The sequence below is a fragment of the Ruditapes philippinarum genome, unplaced genomic scaffold, assembly GCF_026571515.1.
Source record: "Ruditapes philippinarum isolate M1 unplaced genomic scaffold, ASM2657151v2 ctg1365_1_1_1_1, whole genome shotgun sequence".
NCBI lineage: Eukaryota > Metazoa > Mollusca > Bivalvia > Venerida > Veneridae > Ruditapes > Ruditapes philippinarum.
The window spans coordinates 23,909-45,573 of record NW_026865458.1 but is presented as its reverse complement, the minus strand read 5'-3'; the positions used below and the strand labels follow the sequence as shown (position 1 = coordinate 45,573).

The 21,665-nt window shown below is 32.8% G+C and overlaps 1 protein-coding gene across 5 annotated transcripts in view; it reads right to left on the bottom strand.

The window, feature by feature from the left end:
- LOC132729113 (phospholipid-transporting ATPase ABCA3-like) overlaps positions 1 to 21,665 on the bottom strand; it is a 64,147-nt gene that overhangs the window by 21,534 nt on the left and 20,948 nt on the right. For 3 of the 5 annotated variants that reach the window (XR_009625570.1, XM_060714854.1, XM_060714853.1), the window contains 10 exons: positions 21,037 to 21,284; positions 19,961 to 20,198; positions 19,388 to 19,561; positions 16,185 to 16,366; positions 15,431 to 15,457; positions 9,739 to 9,873; positions 8,156 to 8,200; positions 2,240 to 2,357; positions 1,279 to 1,433; positions 725 to 880 (listed from right to left, as the gene is read on the bottom strand). Coding sequence is in view for 4 of the 5 variants with exons in the window: in XM_060714854.1 (XP_060570837.1) it covers positions 725 to 880; positions 1,279 to 1,433; positions 2,240 to 2,357; positions 8,156 to 8,200; positions 9,739 to 9,873; positions 15,431 to 15,457; positions 16,185 to 16,366; positions 19,388 to 19,561; positions 19,961 to 20,198; positions 21,037 to 21,284 (1,478 nt within the window). In the remaining variant the exon portion in view is untranslated. The remainder of the gene's footprint in view (positions 1 to 724; positions 881 to 1,278; positions 1,434 to 2,239; positions 2,358 to 8,155; positions 8,201 to 9,738; positions 9,874 to 15,430; positions 15,458 to 16,184; positions 16,367 to 19,387; positions 19,562 to 19,960; positions 20,199 to 21,036; positions 21,285 to 21,665) is intronic. The other 2 variants (XM_060714856.1, XM_060714855.1) reach the window with 2 other exon arrangements.

The following is a 21,665-nucleotide window of genomic DNA, read 5'->3' as shown; positions in this document are numbered from 1 at the left end:
ATTTCTAGTAGCTTCAAACCTAAATTACAGTTTAATAAACATAGTAAATAGCATACATTGCCTTTTATCATATACCTGTATAGTTACTATCACATTATCAAGGACAAATACAACTTGGCAAAAGCAAAATCCAGTTTTTACACATGTGAAATCTACTCCCTGAGGAAGTTGCTTGGACTCTTATCATTTATTTCATACATTATATCTTTACATGTAAAGTTGAAATATATGGTGGTATGAAATAGAAGGCTTATTGAACAGAATTTGTGTGAACTACTCATGAATTTTGAAAGTCCTGATTAAACAAGGAAGCCATAAATCCATGCATTCAGCCTCAGTTTTTCTCGTTCTCCGAAATTCAGCAAGTGTGGGGTTTTTCCCAATCTAATCCTAGAGCACAAACAAACTTTTACAGTTACAACTTGGAAAAAATATATCAATTATATCCCCCAATGCATTGATCACTCTATTGTAGATGGAAGTGCGAGGGAAGCTGTAACAGTAAAAGTTTGTTTGTACCTCACGATTAGATGGTGAAAACCAACATTTAGTGGCCTTCATGCAAAAACGGAATAAGTTCTTCTAAATTCAATAGCAGGTAATCAGTTATTGCACTAAGATGACAAATTATTTTGCTTTCCATCATTAAATGAATTCTATAACATCTCACTATGGACAGTTCCAAAATACACAAATTTACTAGGACAAAGATTCATTACAATACCTTTGATCCAGCAATGAGAGCTATTCCAACTGACAGTTTACGCTTCTGACCACCAGACAATGTCTGAGACAGGGCAGATCGTTTCTGCTCAAGGCCCAGCACTTGTATCATCTCATTTACTTCACTATCAACATCCTTGCTTGGGCAACCCTTTAACTGTAATAGAACAAAAAATATCAATCACTTTTATTATGTTTCAAGACAGGGTCTTCCCAGAAATTCCTGAATTATAAAAATAAATGAATCTTCAAGAATATATCCATAACTAGAACAACATCGGAAGACTCTCCAAACAATAAACTCACAAGTCAAATACTGTGAGTTCAAATTTTGTTGGAATGAAATTTTAAGGTTTTGTCCAAAAGGACAAATTTGTACGTTCTTAATATTAAATGTCATGCATTACAATAAAATCTTACAGGATAATTTTTTTTTTAGTCTCATGTTAATCCACAAAAAAAACCCACAAAATTAGAGCCCTATTAAAAAAAAATAGTTTTGCAGTAAAAAGAAGGATATATGAAGTTTGTGAGCCTTGCAATGTATTAACATACCTTGGCAAAGAAGATAAGATGTTCTTCCACAGTCAGCAGGTCAAACAGAATATTGTGTTGTGGACACAACCCAAGGTATTTTCTCACACTGTTAATGTCTGTCCGTATGTCCTTCCCATCAATTAAAGCTGTTCCACTTGTAGGCTCCAGAAAACCTATTTATTAATAAAGATTTTAAGAAAATTTGTAAAAGCCATATCAATATTAAAGCATATTTTTTATATAAAAATGCCTCTTTTAAATAAATTTTGTCGTGTAAGAAATCTAGTGTATAAAGCTATACGTGTATAATTGTGATGAAACATTTTATAAAAATTTAAAAAACAGAAAAAAATCAAGTTGTTTTGATAACCATATGCTCGTTCACTGAAAGATTTACTTACATAGAATGTCTGTGTAACTTAATAACATGAATATTGTACATAAACAGAATATTCCGCTGCAATTTTTAGTAGGTTTGGCGATAATTTCATGCTTTTGACAAATTTCTTTCATCATCTTAATTGCAATATAAATAATAATTTCTCAATCAACAGACAGCAAATATATAGTTTTATACATTTTAACCATAAACATGTTTAAACCGAAATGTGATTTAAAGCATTTGCCAGGCCACCTGTACTTCCAGGCCAAACTTAAACGCCAGAAAATAGCATGTATCATTATTACAATTAAATGGTGTCCTGGATCTGAGGTTATAAAGAAATTCCGTAAGCTCAAGCTCAAGCTGACCAATGACAAAACACAAATAAAATGTTTTATATGTCCTGTTCTTAATGAAAATTGAAAATTTGAGCCACATCATGACAAAACCAACATAGAGCGTTTGCGACCAGCATGGCTGGTCTGGGTCCATGCTGGTCGCAAACCCACTATGTTGGTTTTGTCATGACACGGCTCAAATTATTCTACAACTACAAGGCTCTCTATAGATGTTAAGAGTAATGATTTCTACACAAACCTGTCAGCATAGATATGGTGGTTGTTTTGCCAGCTCCGTTATGTCCTAATAAAGATGTTATCTGACCCTCAAACATGTTCAAGTTGGTGTCATTCACGGCCACTTTGTCTTTAAAGCTCTGTAAAAACACATTTTTAACATTTAACATCTCAACAATGATGAAAGAAAAAAACATACAGTTTTCTGTGAGTAAGCAGGACGAGAGATTTGGTATTTTACAAAACAAAAAATGTGATTTTACAGAGCAAGAATTAAACATTCTTTTGCCATTCGAGTACAAAAAAGTACTACTCGCATAGCTAAACCATACTGATATGTGATTTACAAATCTGTCTATGTTAACTATCGTACAAACAATTTGTCTCTCTCCTATGTAAGTAAATAAGTAAAGTACATATATTGATAATCATTCTTGTTTTCCAATTTCATTTACTTATAAAAGAAAAATAACAGCAATTTTTATGGATACATAATTTTTCTGCACTAGCATTCGGCCTTATGATCAAACACTACATTTAAGAACAGTTCACTTCTAATCTCATAAAATTCTATTTTTTTAATGTCTTTATCAATAATATATTCAATTGCAAATGAAAAACAAAAGTTTTTTCCTCTTTTATTTTCAAACATGTAAAGATTCAGTTGTTTATCATGTCATTTTATTATCCCTGTGGATGAGCCCAGATAGAACTTTGAAAATAACCAGCATGAGATCATTATTTCAGGGAGCAACATTGCATTCTTCTTATTTCAGGGCCTTGCATTATTGTTATTTTAGGGAGTAACATTGCATTCTTGTTATTTTAGGGCCTCAACATTGCATTTTTATTATTACAGGGCCTCACATAGCATGTTATTTCAGGGCCACAACATAGCATTTTGTTAGTTCAGGGCCTCAACATTGCATTTTTGATATTCTAACAATCTCACAAAATAGGTTATATAGGTGTTTTCCCATACTGATATATATAACGAGAGTTGGTATTTCATATCAATAATTTTGTGTACCTGTACTTTCTAAATGTTATTCAGAAAGTCTAAACTTAACTTTTGCAAAATTTGAATTGACTATGTTAACTTTAGGAGAAACATATTCTTAAAAATTCTTCCTGGTCTGACAAACCCAATGTCTTAATCATTTATTAAAACTGTTTTATTTTTGGTATCCTGTTTCAGTCTCCAAAAATTCCTAATCGGCCACGTAAATGATCCATCTTTTGTTTTTTCTCATATTACATAATTATACAGTGATTCAAATTTTGTAAATACATTTTACTACCTATCTGACAATTTATTTTAATCACTACATTGTGAGTAAAACAATTAGTCTCTTATCCAATGTTATAATCTTGCTAGAAAGAAAGCAAAACAACAAAATAGGATTTAGGCATTGTAATTGATAACTTTCAACAAATAAATGCATAAAGCTGGCATCGCGATAAAATCTCTTCAGGTATACAACAGTTCCATTGGATCCTGTAGATAGTATCTTGTATAGCTGAATACAGAAAGCCATATGCATATCCGTCCAACAATAAACCTGAAAAATACTGACATATATTAATAATAATATATGAAAACATAACTATTTATAACAATATTTTGTTCTTGACAAAAATGAAAACCGCGTAATAACATCCTTTCTAAGACACTGGGAGGGCAGGAAGATGGAATAACTATAACTCTATAAAATGTGTAATCATCATCTGAGTCGGATGCTACTTCTAGTAACTCCTACTCATTTATGGTAGACTACCCAAGATCAGAACTGTCATCAATACGTATCAATTTAATTCTATGAGTAATAGCATCCTTAGCTTTAACAAGAAAGTCCTTAGCTTTAGACGCCTTGTCAATATTGTCAAATAAGTCTAAAACAGTGTTATTGAACTCAAACTGTTTCCTGTTCTGATAAGACTTGAATGAAATTAAAGAATCCTTTTTTACCTTCTTTGTCGCTGAAGAAAAAGTACACTCAGCATCATGTTTCAAATCATGTTGAAGCGAACTAAATTTGTCATCAAAATACTCCTTTAATTCAGAGACAACGTACTGCTTCCCTCTGAGCTGTAGAAAAGCTTGCACGTGCTGGCAAATTTTCTCATGACATAATATTCGTCTACGGCTGTCAAATACTGTCTTGAGTGAGAAACAATAGTAAAACACCAAAAATATACCTACACACGAGTACAAAACACGCTTAAACCGTGTAATGTAAAAGATATGCATAAAAAAAAAATATGTTCTAGACTTATCAAAGCATAAACTAAACTATGAGCTGGAATGAAATAACAATGGGAAACATTACTACTTTCTTCAGGTGATAAGCATCTAGCATGCCTTTAATACATTATTAAAACAGTATAAAACACATATTTTGTCCTTTCTATGAAAGAAGAAAATATATATTCACTTTATGTGCCTTTAAACTACTGCAATTATGATACATGACTAATTTGAACTTTATACACATTTAAAGAGCACTGCTGTTTAGCAACATGACCAAGAAAAATGTGCGCAAGAATATACTTATTATCTGTAAACATCATGCAATGTGCAAAATGAGACATAAAACAAAATAAGTCAATATATTATGGGGAAAATAAAAAGTACAAAAAATAAACAAGAAGAACATACATTTTGAAGTAATGGTACAAAATGGTCATTGTGTTGTTTTTATCGAAATCATACAAAGCAAGCAAATCTGAAGCAATTTCAAACCTCTCCAAGTTTGTACAAAGAAGGTAGGTAACTTTTGCCACTTAAAGCAACCATTTCCTGCAGAAATCTTTTTTTTGGTCATGATAATAATAATTACATAAAAGCAATCAATATTATGCATACTGCAAATGGTAATGTAGGTTTCTCACCTGATATAACTTTTAAACTTTTATCAGCAAATTACAAAGAAAAATTCCTAAAATGCAATAATAGAATATAATACTAAAATTCTTCACATTTAAACTATTCACATTCATTCAGTAAAAGGAAACTAAATCAAAGATTTTCAGGAAATTTCTACATAGAAAAGAAATAGACTGCAGTATCAGAAAACTATTGTTTAGTAAATTTATACATGAAAATCAAGAAAATTCTATACAGAATAAAATAAGTGTAGGAAGAGTGACCTCCCTTGAATTCAAATTTTTCAGATTTCAAAGGATGTCGTAAAAATGTGCAACTTGGCCTCTGCACTGGTTCAAACATATTATTACTGCAGCAAACTGTTATGAAAGAAAGGCACAATCTTACAGAAATTAAAGATTGTTAGTATGGACAAATTTAGGTAATGTTAACAAGGGAAGTTTAACTCATTGGTAATATTAAGTAACAAAGACAAAAAAATTTACCGGGTATATATAGTTAGTTTTTTCCTCAAGTCTTATGAAGATTTAATATATAATTTTGGTCACATATAACTTAAACCAGTAACTAACCAATTTCTCTAATCCAAAGATTTCTGAAAGAGCTGTCAGTTACAAATGACCATTACACTCAATGTCCGACGTCAATTGTCACAGAGAAATGAGCCGTGTCACGACAAAACCAACGTAATGGGTATGCGACCAGCATGGATCCAGACCAGCCTGCGCATCCGCGCAGTCTGATCAGGATCCATGCTGTTCGCAGGCTGATCTTGATCCATGCTGGTCGCAAACCCATTATGTTGATTTTGTCGTGACGCGGCTCAAATTTCTTTCAGCTTAAGGATCGAACCAGTCACCCCTGAATTATTATTTTATTATAACTCCATGCTCTCTCTATTGAGCTAAAAGAAAGGACCTCCAAATAATAAAACTTCATTAAAACTATTTCATCTATAAGTTAATAAGTTAAGGAGTTTCAGGTAATTATTTGTATAATCAATTTGATTAAACTAGAAATGTGTCCATAGGACACGGATGCCCCCACACGCCACTGTTCTGTCAATCTTATGACTCTAGGTCAAATATTTTTTGGACTACATGTGCCACAAGTTGAAAACTAAAAATCAACAAAGGGCAATAATTCTGTTAAATTTGGTCGCAGCAAAAATTCCTTCCTTTACTACCATCTACACATTAAGGTTGTTAATCCCTGTAAGTTTAAGCAAATTCTGCCATCCGGTTTAAGAGGAGTTGCGTTCACAAAATTTCTACACAGTATATAATGAAAAAATCAACAAAGGGCCATAATTATGTTAAATTTGGTTGCAGCAAAAAATTCCTTCTTTACTACCATCTACACATTACGGTTGTTCATCCCTGAAAGTTTAAGCAATATCTGCCATCCGGTTTAAAAAGGAGTTGCGTTCACAAATTTCTACATAGTATTTAGTGAAAAAATCAACAAAGGGCCATAATTCTGTAAATTTGGTCGCAGCAAAAATTCCTTCCTTTACTGCCACCTACACCTTAAGGTTCTTCATCCTGGAAGTTAACGCAAAATCTGCCATCCGGTTTAAGAGGAGTTGCATTCACAAAATTTCTATATAGTATATAGTGAAAAATCAACAAAGGGCCATAATTCTGTTAAATTTGGTCGCAGCAAAAATCCTTCCTTTACTGCCATCTACACATTAAGGTTGTTCATCCCTGTAAGTTTAAGCAAATCTGCCATCTGGTTTAAGAAGAGTTGCATTCACAAAATTTCTACATAGTATATAGTGAAAAAATCAACAAAGGGCCATAATTCTGTAAAATTTGGTCGCAGCGAAAATTCCTTCCTTTACTACCATCTACACCTTAAAGTTGTTCATCCCTATAAGTTTAAGCAAAATCTGCCATCCGGTTTAAGAGGAGTTGCGTTCACAAAAATTTCTACATAGTATATAGTGAAAAAATCAACAAAGGGCCATAATTCTGTAAAATTTGGTCGCAGCGAAAATTCCTTCCTTTACTACCATCTACACCTTAAGGTTGTTCATCCTGTAAGTTGAAGCAAAATCTGCCATCCGGTTTAAGAGGAGTTGCGTTCACAAAATTTCTACATAGTATATAGTGAAAAAATCAATAAAGGGCCATAATTCTGTTAAATTTGGTCGCAGCAAAAAATCCTTCCTTTACTACCATCTACACATTAAGGTTGTTAATCCCTGTAAGTTTAAGCAAAATCTCTGCCAACTGGTTAAAGAGGAGTTGCGTTCACAAAATTTCTATATAGTATCTAGTGAAAAAATCAACAAAGGGCCATAATTCTGTTAAATTTGGTCGCAGCGAAAATTCCTTCCTTTACTACCATCTACACATTAAGGTTGTTCATCCCTGTAAGTTTAAGTAAAATCTGCCATCCGGTTTAAGAGGAGTTGCGTTCACAAGATTTCGGGACATACGGACGGACTGACGGACGGACTGACGGACGGACGGACGGACAAGTGCAACGCTATATGCTCCCACATTGTGGGGGCATAAAAAGTAAGTCACTCTTGAAATAAGTATGTTGCCTCCATTTCAATTCAAGTACCAATCTTATTTGGGGCATATATTATGCTCTTTTGAAATTCTACCCTGTTAATAATAAGCTAAATTTTGACCTTTCAGCAAAGTTGAAAATAAAGTCTCAATTTTACCCATAAAAGTTAAGTAAACATAGGAAATAAGCGATATTTGCATAGTCTCAACATAGAAGACATATATGTAAGTTAAAGCAAACATTCTTTGAGTGGTACCATTTTAGCAAATGGGTATCAATATTCTAAATCCTTATGCAAACATAAATTTCCAATGTACAACTAAAAAAAGTAAGGAATGGAATTAAGAAAGAATTTCAAGCAAAGAAGGTAAAATGATTTGCAATCCACTGCATATCATGCAAGTTAAAAACCAAACCGTGAAAATTTCATGAGGATAGGATGAACGGAAAAAAAACATTGAGAAAAAATACTGCTAGATCTAGTGATGAAGACAATATCAAGAAGTGGCAAAACAAGAATCTTACATTTCCTTTCTTAAAACATTGTTTTATACGATTTCCTCCAAAAACCTAAACACACAGAATAAATATTACAACTCATGCACATCTTGCATACAAAAAAATCATTGCAATTTGGTTATATATTCTGTTTTAAAAAAGACAAATAAGAAATGTATATAAAATGTACATTCGGGGCTAAAATTGATAAAAGTTCCAGGAGTTTTAAACATGCTAGTAACTACACTCATGCTCTTAAAGTTGTGAGATAGTCCTTTGAAGTACTGGGTCTTCCATAATTAAAAACTTGACCTTTGACCTACTAACCTAATTTGAAATATGATCTCCTGATAACAACTTACAGTCTTTAAATAGAAATGTAGACTCGGAGATGGCAAAATTCCGTGCCTGATACAGAAATTATTTTCACCTACTAACCATATTCAAAATGAGATCATCTTTTGTGATCTCATTAAAAATACGATCAACTTCTAACTTCCTTGGTTATAATCATTTGAAAAGTCTTGAGCTCCCTGGCTTCAAATGAGATTAAATTATCTAATGACATGCCAATAGTGAGTTAAGTTTTTGGAATTTTTGCTTCAGGAATTTAGTAAAAAGAACGTTTTCACATCACTGTAATGTTGACCTATAACCTTGATGACACGTCAATATATGTAATTGAATATTGGTCATCTTCTGACCTTGTCCACTTGCCCTTCACTGCTGTGGCTTTGAATACTGACAGTGACTTTGGATTATTTCATGTGAGGAAGCTATCGAGCTAGCTTACGGAATATCAGTGGATCTACTCAGGCGTCAGGAGCTTGAAATCAAATTTATTATGCACAAAAGGATGAAAAGTTGGTGGTTCTACTTTCTGCTTCTTTGTGACTGAAATAATGCATGGAAGGGCAGCTAAGGTCTTCCTCTACAAGTATAGACTTGAAAATTGCCATATGACCTATACTGTGTTGGTGACCTTGTTTTTAACCGGTTACAATATGAACAGCAACAATATGGGACCCACAAATAAAAACATCAAACACCATTACAATTATTTGTTAGTAAAATATCAACTTAACAAAATTGTAGCAAGAACATAACAACATTTATTTTCAAAACATCAAATTTTCAATACAACTTAAGTTAATCAGTTCAAATCAACACCAGTATTTCAAAAGGGAAATAGATCTACTAAATATTACTAGGCCTACAGTAAATATTGTTTGTTTGCCACTTCTGACTATTCAACTGCAAAAATATTTTGTTAATAAACATTGCTTTTTTCTTAAACTTTCCATGTCTCCATGCAAAAGAATTGGATTATATTTTTTCCTCCAACAGTTGTAATATTTTGTAATTATATCAAATAACTTACAGATAAAATAGAATTTCCCTACCTAACAACCTATACAAAAGCTATGAGTTGAAAGTGGCAAATAAACTTTTCCGAGTGTGGCCTACATATACAATATAGATAACACAGTTAAATTTAAAACAAATTTGCATTCTGAAGGAAAATTCAAATATTCATGAGAATAATTATCCAAGTAATATTCATGCAAAATTTTAACCAAGATAAAAACCATCTTAATGTTAACTATTACCTTTCTTAGATGACGTATGCTGATGCCAACTTTAGAGCCTTGGGGATCCCGCTCAAAATGTTCACTGTTCACGGAACCATCTCCGTTGTTTTCATATCCTGAATCTTCAACTTTTGATCCACACCAGTATGATGGCTGAAAATATATCATAATTATAACCTATGAATAAAACAAAAATATGTGTTACCTTATAACCTATGAATAAAACAAGAATATATGATATCATATTACCTATGAATAAAACAAAATATATGATATCATATTGACTATGAATAAACAAAAATATATGATATCATATAGCCTAAGAATAAACAAAAACATATGATATCATATAGCCTATGAATAAAACAAGAATATATGATATCATATTACCTATGAATAAACAAAAATATATGATATCATATAGCCTAAGAATAAACAAAAATATATGATATCATATAGCCTATGAATAAAACAAGAATATATGATATCATATTACCTAAGAATAAACAAAAATATATGATATCATATAGCCTATGAATAAACAAAAATATATGATATCATATACCCTATGAATAAAAAAAAAATGATATCATATAACCTATAAATAAAACAAGAATAATCATTATTTGAGCAGATTTCAGTCATATACATAATTCATCATGTAACTTTTTATGAATACATAGCAACAATGCACTGCAAGGATAAATGGCATCTTTTCTTTTACCATACTTAAAATTTGATTATCTTTCTCTTTTTTCCCCCCACCAAATTCAATACACTTTTTTTTTGGTCATATCTTGGAAGACGATAATCATACACCTAACTGGCTATCCTGGATAACTAACCAGTAAATACCATTTCACACGCTAATAAAATGTAATGGAGTTGTCCTGCTTTGACTTTGGAACAGTCTTTTAAATATTATAATACTGCATGTTTGTAATGTTGCTTTTCATTGGCTAATCATGACATTTATATACAGGGCTACTGTCAATTTATGAAGAAATTTGAAATTCACTTTTTCCTCTAAAAAAAGAAAGAAGTTTGCTGTATTATAATTCAATATAGAGATTGTTGACAAGTCATATGACCATATATAAACGGCAGTTTATAATATAATCCTCACCAAGCAGCTTGGGTTATATTTTGAAAAAAGTTAAGTGTATTTAACCATTTAGCCTGCTAGCAGCAAGTACCCACAGTCTGCACTGTTCGCTTGCTTGGTCAATACATGCACTTATTTTGAAAAGTTCCCCTAAAAATGATGAATGGTTATGTCTAGATTGAATGATGGACAAGTCCATTTTAGACAATTAGCAGGTCAAAGGTTAATGATATGTAAGAGGATCATAACAGTATCAGACTGTGAATTTTACCTAATACTCTACAGTAAAACCTGTCTTTATAATGGCCATGAGTACCTTGTCAGGAGGCACCAAGCCGTTTGATGGTCACCCCATTTTTTTATATTTTTTTAAACTTCAGACAAAATTTATAAATTTTCACAACTGACAGTTTTAGCAGACGACAATTTTCCCAGCATGCACAGGGTAAATGACATGTAAACAATATCAATCCTAAATAAATATTCTACAGTAAAATCAGTTGAATGATGTGACCCCCTCAGAACAACAACTACTAACTATCAAAACTACCAGTCTATCAAATGCCAAAAACTTTGTAATTTTTATTTCAGGATTTAAATTGGGTTTTATTGCTTAGAAAAGTTTGAGATCAGGTAGGAAAGTCTTTTAACTGTGTTGATTTGTTATGTAAAGATCTAAAATACATGACTGTATATTAAAGACAAACTAGGCCTTGTAAATAAATTAATACTTTTTTTCTTTCTACAGAAAGGGAAAACATGTGTTTTGAAATGTTATAATTATGAATTTAGAACATTTTAGGTGCTTATTTCTTGAGGTAAATAGCGTAACATAATTTCTGATAAAGGTACCAAAATGTGAACAAAGTGGCATTTTGATTTTCATACAAAATATTAAATCCCTATTTCTGTAGTAATTGCTTTAACACAAAAGCTAAAAATAGCTCATCTATCTAGCCAATGAGTAACATTCTAAGTAATAGGACATCATAAAATCAAGCTTTTGAAAAATGAAAATATTTCCATTTTTAAGAAATAATGGGGAGTTTATGTCAAAACTGAAACTCTTTTTTTATGGTGTGCATGTAGTTTTCACAAGGTTACAAGGAAGAGTGAAGTTCTACCTCTATGGAAAAGAAACCAAGAGAGAGCTTTCTACCATTCTTTTCTATACGAAAATAATGTATCTACATAGCACTCTTCATGGTCGGTTATCCAGAAACTGTGTCTACATGTAGTGTACACTTTAAAAAATTTACAAGATAAGGTCGATAACCAGTATCTTTATCATTCTTATGAAAGCAAAAACATCCTTTTTAAAACTTGTTTTCATGAAAAATAAAAATAAATAGAATAAATGAATGAATAAATGAATGAATGAATGAATGAATGAAATAAATAAATAAATAAAAAAGAAAGAAAAAAAGAAAGAAAGAATAATGAATAAATAAAATATTTTTTCTTACTTTTTACTTTTACATTAAACAACAGTTGTAAACAAGAGCACCGCTAGGCGGAGCATTATATGCCCGAAAGTATTTTTTTTTTTTTTTTTTTAGTAAAGATGAAGCATTTGTAAGACATGGGAATTAAATAAAGGTAATAAAGTATTACCTCCTTCAAATAACAATCCTCCTTTGAAGTTTCAATATTGTGGTCCAGAAACTGTTTTCAATTCTAAGGTAATAGTGACCTTGACCTTTGACCTTGTGACCCCAAAATCAAAAGGGGTCTTCTACCCAATATGGAAAATCATACTATGAAGTTTAAACACAGTGGGCCAAATGAAACTTAAGTTATGTTCCAAAAACTGTTTTCAGTTTTAATATAATAGTGACCTTGACCTTTGACCTTGTGACACCAACGTCAATAGCGGTCTTCTACCTAAAATGGACAATCATCCTATGAAGTTTGAACACTGGGCCAAATAGAACTTAAGTTATGCTCCAGAAACTGTTTTTAGTTTTAAGGTAATAGTGGCCTTGACCTTTCACCTTGTGACCCCAAAATCAGTAGGGGTCTTCTACCCAATATGGACAATCATCCTATGAAGTTTGAACACTGTGGGCCAAATGGAACTTTAGTGATGCTCCGGAAACTGTTTTCAGTTTTAATATAATAGTGACCTTGACCTTTGACCTTGTGACACCAACGTCAAGAGGGGTCTTCTACCTAATATGGACAATCATCCTATGAAGTTTGAACACTGTCGGCCAAATAAAACTTAAGTTATGCTCCAGAAACTGTTTTTAGTTTTAAGGTAATAGTGGCCTTGACCTTTCACCTTGTGACCCCAAAATCAGTAGGGGTCTTCTACCCAATATGGACAATCATCCTATGAAGTTTGAACACTGTGGGCCAAACTGTTTTCAGTTTTAAGGTAATAGTGACCTTGACCTTTGACTTTGTGACCTCAAAATCAATAGGGGTCTTTTACCCAATATGGACATTCATCCTATGAAGTTTGAACACTGTAGGCCAAATTGAACTTAAGTTATGCTCCGGAAACTGTTTTCAGTAATAAAGTCATAGTGACCTTGACCTTTGACCTTTTGACCCCAAAATCAATAGGGGTCTTCTACCCAAAATGGACAATCATCCTATGAAGTTTGAATATTGTGGGCCAAATGGAACTTAAGTTATGCTCCGGAAACCAAATTGCTAACGGACGGACTGACGTTCCAACATTTTGGCTTTAGGGGCTATTTTCTTTGCTATTTTCTTTGTTTTCTTAAGGGCTGCTAGCCCCTAAACCCTTTGATCACGGAATGAACCTATAGTTCTCTTTTGTTCTCTTTACTGTTATTTAGCCCCTAAACCCAAAATGTTTGCTCGGACAGATGGACGGAAGGATGCCAGGGGGTATAACATAATATGCCCGAAATTCTTTCGGGCATATAAAAATATTCATTAAGCAATGTTACTCGTAAATTAATATTCAAATACAAAATCTATATTGGTGCTAAACAGGCTCTATCAAATAGAATGGTCTGGAGACTGGCCGAGACATGTTTAATTGTAGGGAGAAGGGTTTGCATAGTGCATTTCCAGACCTTTCTATTTCAAACAGCCTGTCCTAAAGAAATATATTATATAAGTATTATCTACAAAGATAAAATGTTCAATAAATATAAGCTAAAAGAAAAATCATGCGATACTGATTTTTAAAAAAAAAAAATTCTAAGTTTGTTGACAAACTTATATTGATTGTTCATGCTTTTAAAATTGATTTTGGGTTTGTGTGACTTACTCAATTCATGGATGTATGTGTGTCACAGCTACAATAGGGAGATTGTTATAACATTTTGATACCTGACTGATTGGATGTAAAATGAACAAAAAGTGGATAAACGCTAACCTCTGCATGCTTTTCACACTCAAGAGTGTCCTTATCACAATTGTTTATTGTACTTGACCTTCACATTGAACAAGCCCTATAAAGTGCATTATCAATAAACATGAAAAAAATTCATGGTCTGCAAAGAATACATTTTTTTTTTAAGCCAAGGCCTGAGCAATTTGCATTATACTGAGGATCGCCTTATAATGAGGGGGGGGGGGGCTTTGTAACAGGGCTGCAGGATACTTTTGTTGAAAAACTTTATACTTTGATTGCATTGTTTCTTTTTTACATTTTATTCCTTGCGTTGACAAATCTTCTTTGATTGTGTGCATGTTTTAGGTGTTTTTATGCATATTATTACTTATGTTAACAAACCTACTTTCTGATTTTCTAAAACAAAACATTACTTGTGTTGACAAATTTATTTTCATTGTGTTGTTTTTTTGTTTTTAGATTTTATTACTTGTGTTGACAAACCTACTTTTATTGTATGTTTTATTTTACATTTTATTTCCTGCTACATTGATTGTGTTGTTTTATTTTTACATTTTTTAACTATTGTTCACAAACCTTCTTTGACTCTGTTGCTTTTTTTTTCTACATTTTTTTTCTTGTGTTGACAAACATACATTGCACTTAACTCAAAGAAATTTAATGGTCTGTATTACAGACAAAATCATATAATCAAACTCATCTGCAAGATTAATTTGACCTTGCAAGTTAGTGTAAATAAGGAAAGCAATGATTGGTCCAAATCTTAACACTTTTAAGTTGTGAAGATTTACTTACAATGTTTTAATCACATCTTAATTAAAACCCAGCAAACTAGCCTCGGCCAATATATAAAGCATGTAAGTAATCTCTCGCTACATAGATATTTTTTTTAACACACTGACACTGCAAACCTTTTGGATTGAGACCACCTGTATAGTAAAGCATGTAAGTAATCTCTCGCTACATAGTATTTTTTTAACACACTGACACTGCAAACCTTTATGGATTGAGACCACCTGTATAGAGCCAGACAAGTCTGCATGGCTAGACCCTATACTAAAAATAGACAAATATTCCTGATGATTTCCCTAAAATCTATAATGGAATGTTACCGAAATGAATGTTGGACAAGTCCATTCACAAAATTCAGTAGGTCAATGGTTAAAAGGGAAGAATCAAAGAGCTTTTTATTTCATACAGGCTAATTTACAGACTAATTTATGGTAAAAGGCTCACATCTACAAGGAAAGCTGAGGTAAAATAGTAACCTTGTTTTTGCCACACCAGTAAGTTGCCTACAATGTATGTAAAGTACACAAAGTTTATAACTCAAACTACAACTTTGAATGAACAATAGGACATGTACCTTTACAATTTAACATCTGTTACATTTTTGCATTGCTACATATCATTTCTGCTAAGGAAATCACCACAATTCAAATGCAAACATCAATAATTCACACATACTAAAAATTACGATTGCTATGCCCTTATTTTATGAAAAATAATCATGTTGTTTCACAGGAATCTGGAAATTTTCATACATAAATTGGTGACCCAGCTTTAAATTTAAGAGCAGTTTGAAGTAAGGAACAACCATCATTAATGAGCCGCGTCATGACAAAACCAACATAGAGCGTCCGCGCAGTCTGATCAGGATCCATGCTGTTCGCTTACAAACCCTATAACAAATAGAGAAAGTGATAGCGAATAGCATGGATCCTGATCAGACTGTGCGAATGGGCAGGCTGGTCTGGATCCATGCTGGTAGCAAACCCATTATGTTGGTCTTGTCATGGCGCGGCTCATCTATTTGGCAACTGAAAGAAGTGTAAATTTAAGAGTAGTTGGATGCCTGGAAGAAAATATCATTTCTTTTATGCCATTGACAAGAGAGAAAATTTAAGAGCAGTTATTTCTGACTGCAGAGTCACACTTGTCACACAGATTTTAACGGCTTACAAATAACTTAACATTTAACCAAAGTTAAAGCTTAAAATGTGTTATTTTCTCTCTACCTACCAGGAATGGAAACCAGAGAGGCTGAGCGACACCTGCATCCCCGGGGTTGACGTTGTCCACATACCAGGCAATCACCATGTATAACACTGTGTCTACCAGTAACATTACCATGGCATCCAGCAGAGAGAAATTATCATCAATGGTACCAGGGGCGTAAAAGTTATTCCACTGTGCGCCATCACCTTAAATTATTAGCATAAATCATGTAAAAAATATCAAAACATTACAAGTACTTATCTACAGTCTTCAAAACTGAAGTTGTTGTTTTTTTTTGTCAAATTCATGTTGAATTAAACAAGAGCGATCAGTTATCACATGTGTCGCCTCATGATGGCCAATTTCATGTTGGGACAAATTTTGTGACAGACGGACAGACAGACGGACAGTGCACAACTAGACTTGGTACTGATCATTCCTGTAAAGTTTGGATAAAATTGCACCAGCAGTTTATGAGGAGTAGTCCGGACAAGCTTTTGTGTATCTGGCAACACACAGAAAAAAACACCTTTTTATCAAAGGGCCATAACTCGGCCAAAAATCATTCAACCGGAAAACCCGTGCAATATGCGCAAGGACTTGAGCTACAGATCAATCCTGTAAAGTTTCATTGAAACTGCATTAGTGGTATAAGAGAAGTAGTCCGGACAAACTTTAAAATTAAAAATTATTAAAGGGCCATAACTCTGACAAAAATCATTGAACCGGAAAATGCTGACAATATGCACAACTAGACTTGGTACTGATCATTCCTGTAAAGTTTGGATGAAATTGCACCAGTAGATTATGAGGAGTAGTTCGGACAAGTTTTGTGACGGACGGACAGACAGACGGACGGACGGACAGACAGACGACGGAGAAGTGATCCCTATATGTCGCCATTACTCCCTAGAGGCGACACAAAAATGCAAAGTGTTTTCTTATTTTCTGCAGAATTCATGTACAAACATCCAATCAAAAAATTACTGCCAATAACTTTAAAGGAACTCCACTGAGGTCCAAAAACATAAAACTTGAATTTCTTACATAGATCATCTGGGACACTTAAAAAAGACAGATATGTTTGTTTGTTTTTGGGTTTTACGTCACATTGACACAGTATAGGTCATATCGCGACGTTCCAGCTTTACTGGTGGAGGAAGACCTCAGGTGCCCTTCCGTGCATATTTCAGGCACGGAAGGGCACCTGAGTAGAACCATCGACGTTCTGTAAATATAATTAAAAATATACTCAGAAATAAGTTGAAAATCTTATTTTTGTGCTATATCTTTGCCCGATATGAGTGAAAAACATTGCAATGCTTTTCAATTTTGGATCATTTTTTACAAAAAGAATAATCATTCTGGAATAAACAGGTTAATCGAATGAACTGAAACTTTGCACCCGTGTTATCAAATGAAACATTAATCTCGAAAAATCATTTCTAAATACCCGAGTGGAGTCCCTTTAAACCTGTACCAAGTGGCTATGATATACCTATATTTATAATTTATATGACTTGTAATGACAGATGGACACTAAATATATTAATTATATATACAGCTTAGGCAATTAACAGTTTTGATCCCTGTGATATAATGTATATCATCATCTCATCATATCATCATCTCATCACATTAATAAATTGAACATATCTATCTGAATGAGATATAAAACTGTGAAGTTAATATGGATCAATATTGAATTATTTTTATATAATACTATACATGCAGACAGGTTAAAATACAGAACTCTGCCTAGAAATTATTATAAGCAGAAATAATGGCATATATAAAGTTGCCATGGTAACTTTTTATAGTGAAAATACATCACTCCAGTATCCAATATCCAATAAGTCACTCTGTGTAACTTAAAGACAACAAACTGACAGTAAATTATTAACTAAGGCAACCATTCAGTCTCTGACAAAATTGAACATCATCACATTTCTTTGGGATCAATATGACTATTATTCCACCTCATATGATTTATTACAAAGCATTATTGTGACATCAGAGAGGTAATAATCTGTAAACATAATAAAGTTTGGCTTCAAATACATGAAATAAGGATCTTGATAAGAAAATGTCATTCACTTCTCTCGAATGAACATTTTGTTCCATCACCCTTATTGAGATGTGACAATTATATATTATCACCTGACAATTAAATATTTTACCAGGTAATTTTATCAATAATATAACTATTTCTTGTGCAAAAATGTTCAACAATCCAGAGAGAAAGTGTCATCTACCTAACTCTTAACTTGATGAAATGAACATCCGTTTATGGAATTGTCAATTATCAATTTTGGGGATATTAAGATGAGAATTTACAGTAACTTAACACCAGTTTAAAGCTGCACGCCTCCAGATGAGCCAAAATATTCCAAGAAAATCAATATTGAGAAAAATATACTAAAATATTAAGAAAGGTAAAAAACATTCAAGATCCAAGTGATATTTTACATGTCATATGCGGTTTAAGATTCTATCACCATATTTCTACTGCATTACTAACGCAGTAAGGGCTGTTTTGCATATGTTGACCACTTTTTGGTAATTTTCTTGGATTGTAAGTGCTGATTGCAATAGGTAAATTGCTTTATTTGTTTATCTTACAACATTTTACTTTTAAATACATTTCCAAAATTTTCATGAAAATTAACTGGAGGAGGGCGGCTATAATGTCAGATTGCACGAATGGTGGCGGTGTTGGTAGTTTTCACTCCAAATCAAGGCAGTGAGCCACATTCAATTTACAGAGCTCAGTCCAGCCACCGTATCCTTCCTGGGCATGCTGTCAAACAGTTTACCAGTAGTAGTTGCCTTCATTTTCTCAAGGAACTGATTATTTCGGTACATGCCAGAGCAGAGGTACAATGCAAATGACTTTAGAAATGATTTCATGAACATGACCTGCACTGTCCAGGAATCGAACCCGTGTCGCCCAATTCACAGTCCAATGCTCTACCTATTGAGCTAACCGGATGGCTAAACTACCGTGCAGGTTGACCTGACATTATACTGATTGATGGGGCAAATCACTTTAACTTAAAATCGGGATGGTCTTAAAGCGGGGCTCTACTGAACAACAAAATGTCTAAAGGTAGGTCTCTATTTGTAATGAAATCCCTTGTCCTTATAATGAACTGTTCCAAAATCTAGAGGGCAAGTCTATTTTAGAAATTCAGCAGGTAACGGGTAAAATTCCAACCTATTCATACCTGTTCCTTCATATATAAGCATGGTGTTTATACCAAATGCCATGCCAACATTATGTAAAAGGCAAGCGGCCATTTTCTCCGATTGTGACATCGTCTCATACTGGTCACGTAAAAAGAAGTACGGAAAATACGTCAGGAAAAACAGAATACCTCCAGCAAATGCTGCTGAAAATGCTGAAATTAAAGAAACAAATAACCAAAATATTCAAATTGTAGACACTTGTACTGCAAAATTACATACATATTTTATAGCTGTTATAAATATAAATGCAATTACTTCTGTTAGAATAATAAATTTACAGTTTCTTAATACTAGAAACCTTTTTATAACAAAATTGAACTTTTAGCCCCAAAAAATCACACTGTTTAGTAATCCCTAGCTATATTTTCTTAAGAAAAGTAAAATTAAATCTAAAATTAACTTACACTAATAATTCATAGCTTTTATTACTTAAGAAAATTGCATTTTTTGTCAAAAAGTCTAAAGTTACCTTTTTCTTACAAAAAAAACCCCCAGCAATATCTCATTTATAGTCAAAGTCAGTAACACAAAACAACAAGAAGCAAACAAACCTTTACTGAAGAAAGTACTGATCATGAAACAAAATGCGATGGTTGCAATGACATATAGTAGCAGGAAAACAAAAAATATCGTCGGATGTGTGTAGTTGAGAATTTTTCCTTTTTCACCAGACTTGATATTGAAGATGATAGTATAGAAGATGCAGACTAATACAAGGTAAATGAGATTCTTCACAAACCATGACAACCAATATATAGATGTTTTCAGCCCCATCATCTTCATAGATTCCTGTTATAAAAACAAAACAGCATAACTAAAACATTTTTGTAAAATTAAACGTTAAAACTGTCTATTAAGCCTTATGAACTGTACTTAAAATAAACAAGGTTTGAGCATAATACATTTTTGTACTGCATTTACATGTCTATTAAGTAATGGCTGTGACTTTGAATTCTTTCATTTTAGAAAGTTTTCAAGCTAGCTTACAAAATGTCATAGGTTCTACTCAAACTAAGGCATGGGCATGAACCTGTGTAGAACCTCCAATGTATCTTAAGATAGCTGGATAGCTTCCTCACATGAAGAAATTCAAAATTCAAAGTCCCTGACATGATTCAAACCTGTAACAATGAGGGGCAAGAGAACTGAAGCCAGACCCCTTCAGTCCTTAACCACTCAGCCACAGAGGCCCCATCCCCACCTACAAATACGCAAATATGGAAAAAACTGTCTTATGTAAATATTATATGGTTGTATATTCAACTCCTATCCTTCCATTGTATATAATCAATATATTTTGTTTATTACATTCTCATTAGTTACTATTAGCTTCATTAACAAGATATAAGCACCTGATATATATTTAGGGACCACACAATCATCAATACTTGACCAAACAATACAAAGGTGAGGAAACTAGTGGCATTATATACAATATTTGGTCAATTTACCAATTCATGATCAATAAAAAGCTTTCATAATCAGTCTTATTATAAGTTAATAAAGACTTATTATATAAATAATAACCTGTCCCCAGTTCTTCCATGACTGTCTTTTATAATATACATGCTACACACATATTAAAGTTTTACCACATAAAAGTACAGGTTAAAAACTCAATGCAAACCTTCAGTTTCTTTTCCTTTTCATATGCAATATTCATTGACATTTGAAGAGCGTTAAGAATAAAGCCGAGAACCAGGAAGAGTGGTAAGTTTGTTTGTAGAACCGTTGCCAGGACATCTTGTAAGAAAGGTGGATACAGCATCTTTTTCACACCAACTTCAATGTTAGCCATTGAATTTGCACTGTGTTTCTCGATGAAAGCTTTGTCTATGAAGTATTGTAGAGCTAGGAACCCAGTCTCGTAATAGTCTGTAAAAATAAGATGAAAGTTTAGTTAAAGGCAGTCTTTAGATGAAGACCCCACATGGTATACATGTATATAATAAGCACTTTATTTCTTCTTTTTTTGACACGTCAAAACAAGATCTTTCAAACAATGCCTTTTTCTTCCCCAATGGCTGACAATATTTTGATTCATATTACGCTAATTTTATCTGTTTTGATGCAAGGAACATTGTAAAGTCATTAGTCATTTGGTCATATCAACATCTTGATGATAATTATATTCTTATTTCCTTTTTACATCAATACAAATACTTGTTAAATTTGTCAATATGATTTTATGAATATGAACACATTACAATATAGATTTGTGATTACTTCTCTAAGATACATCAAACGTTTCTAAAT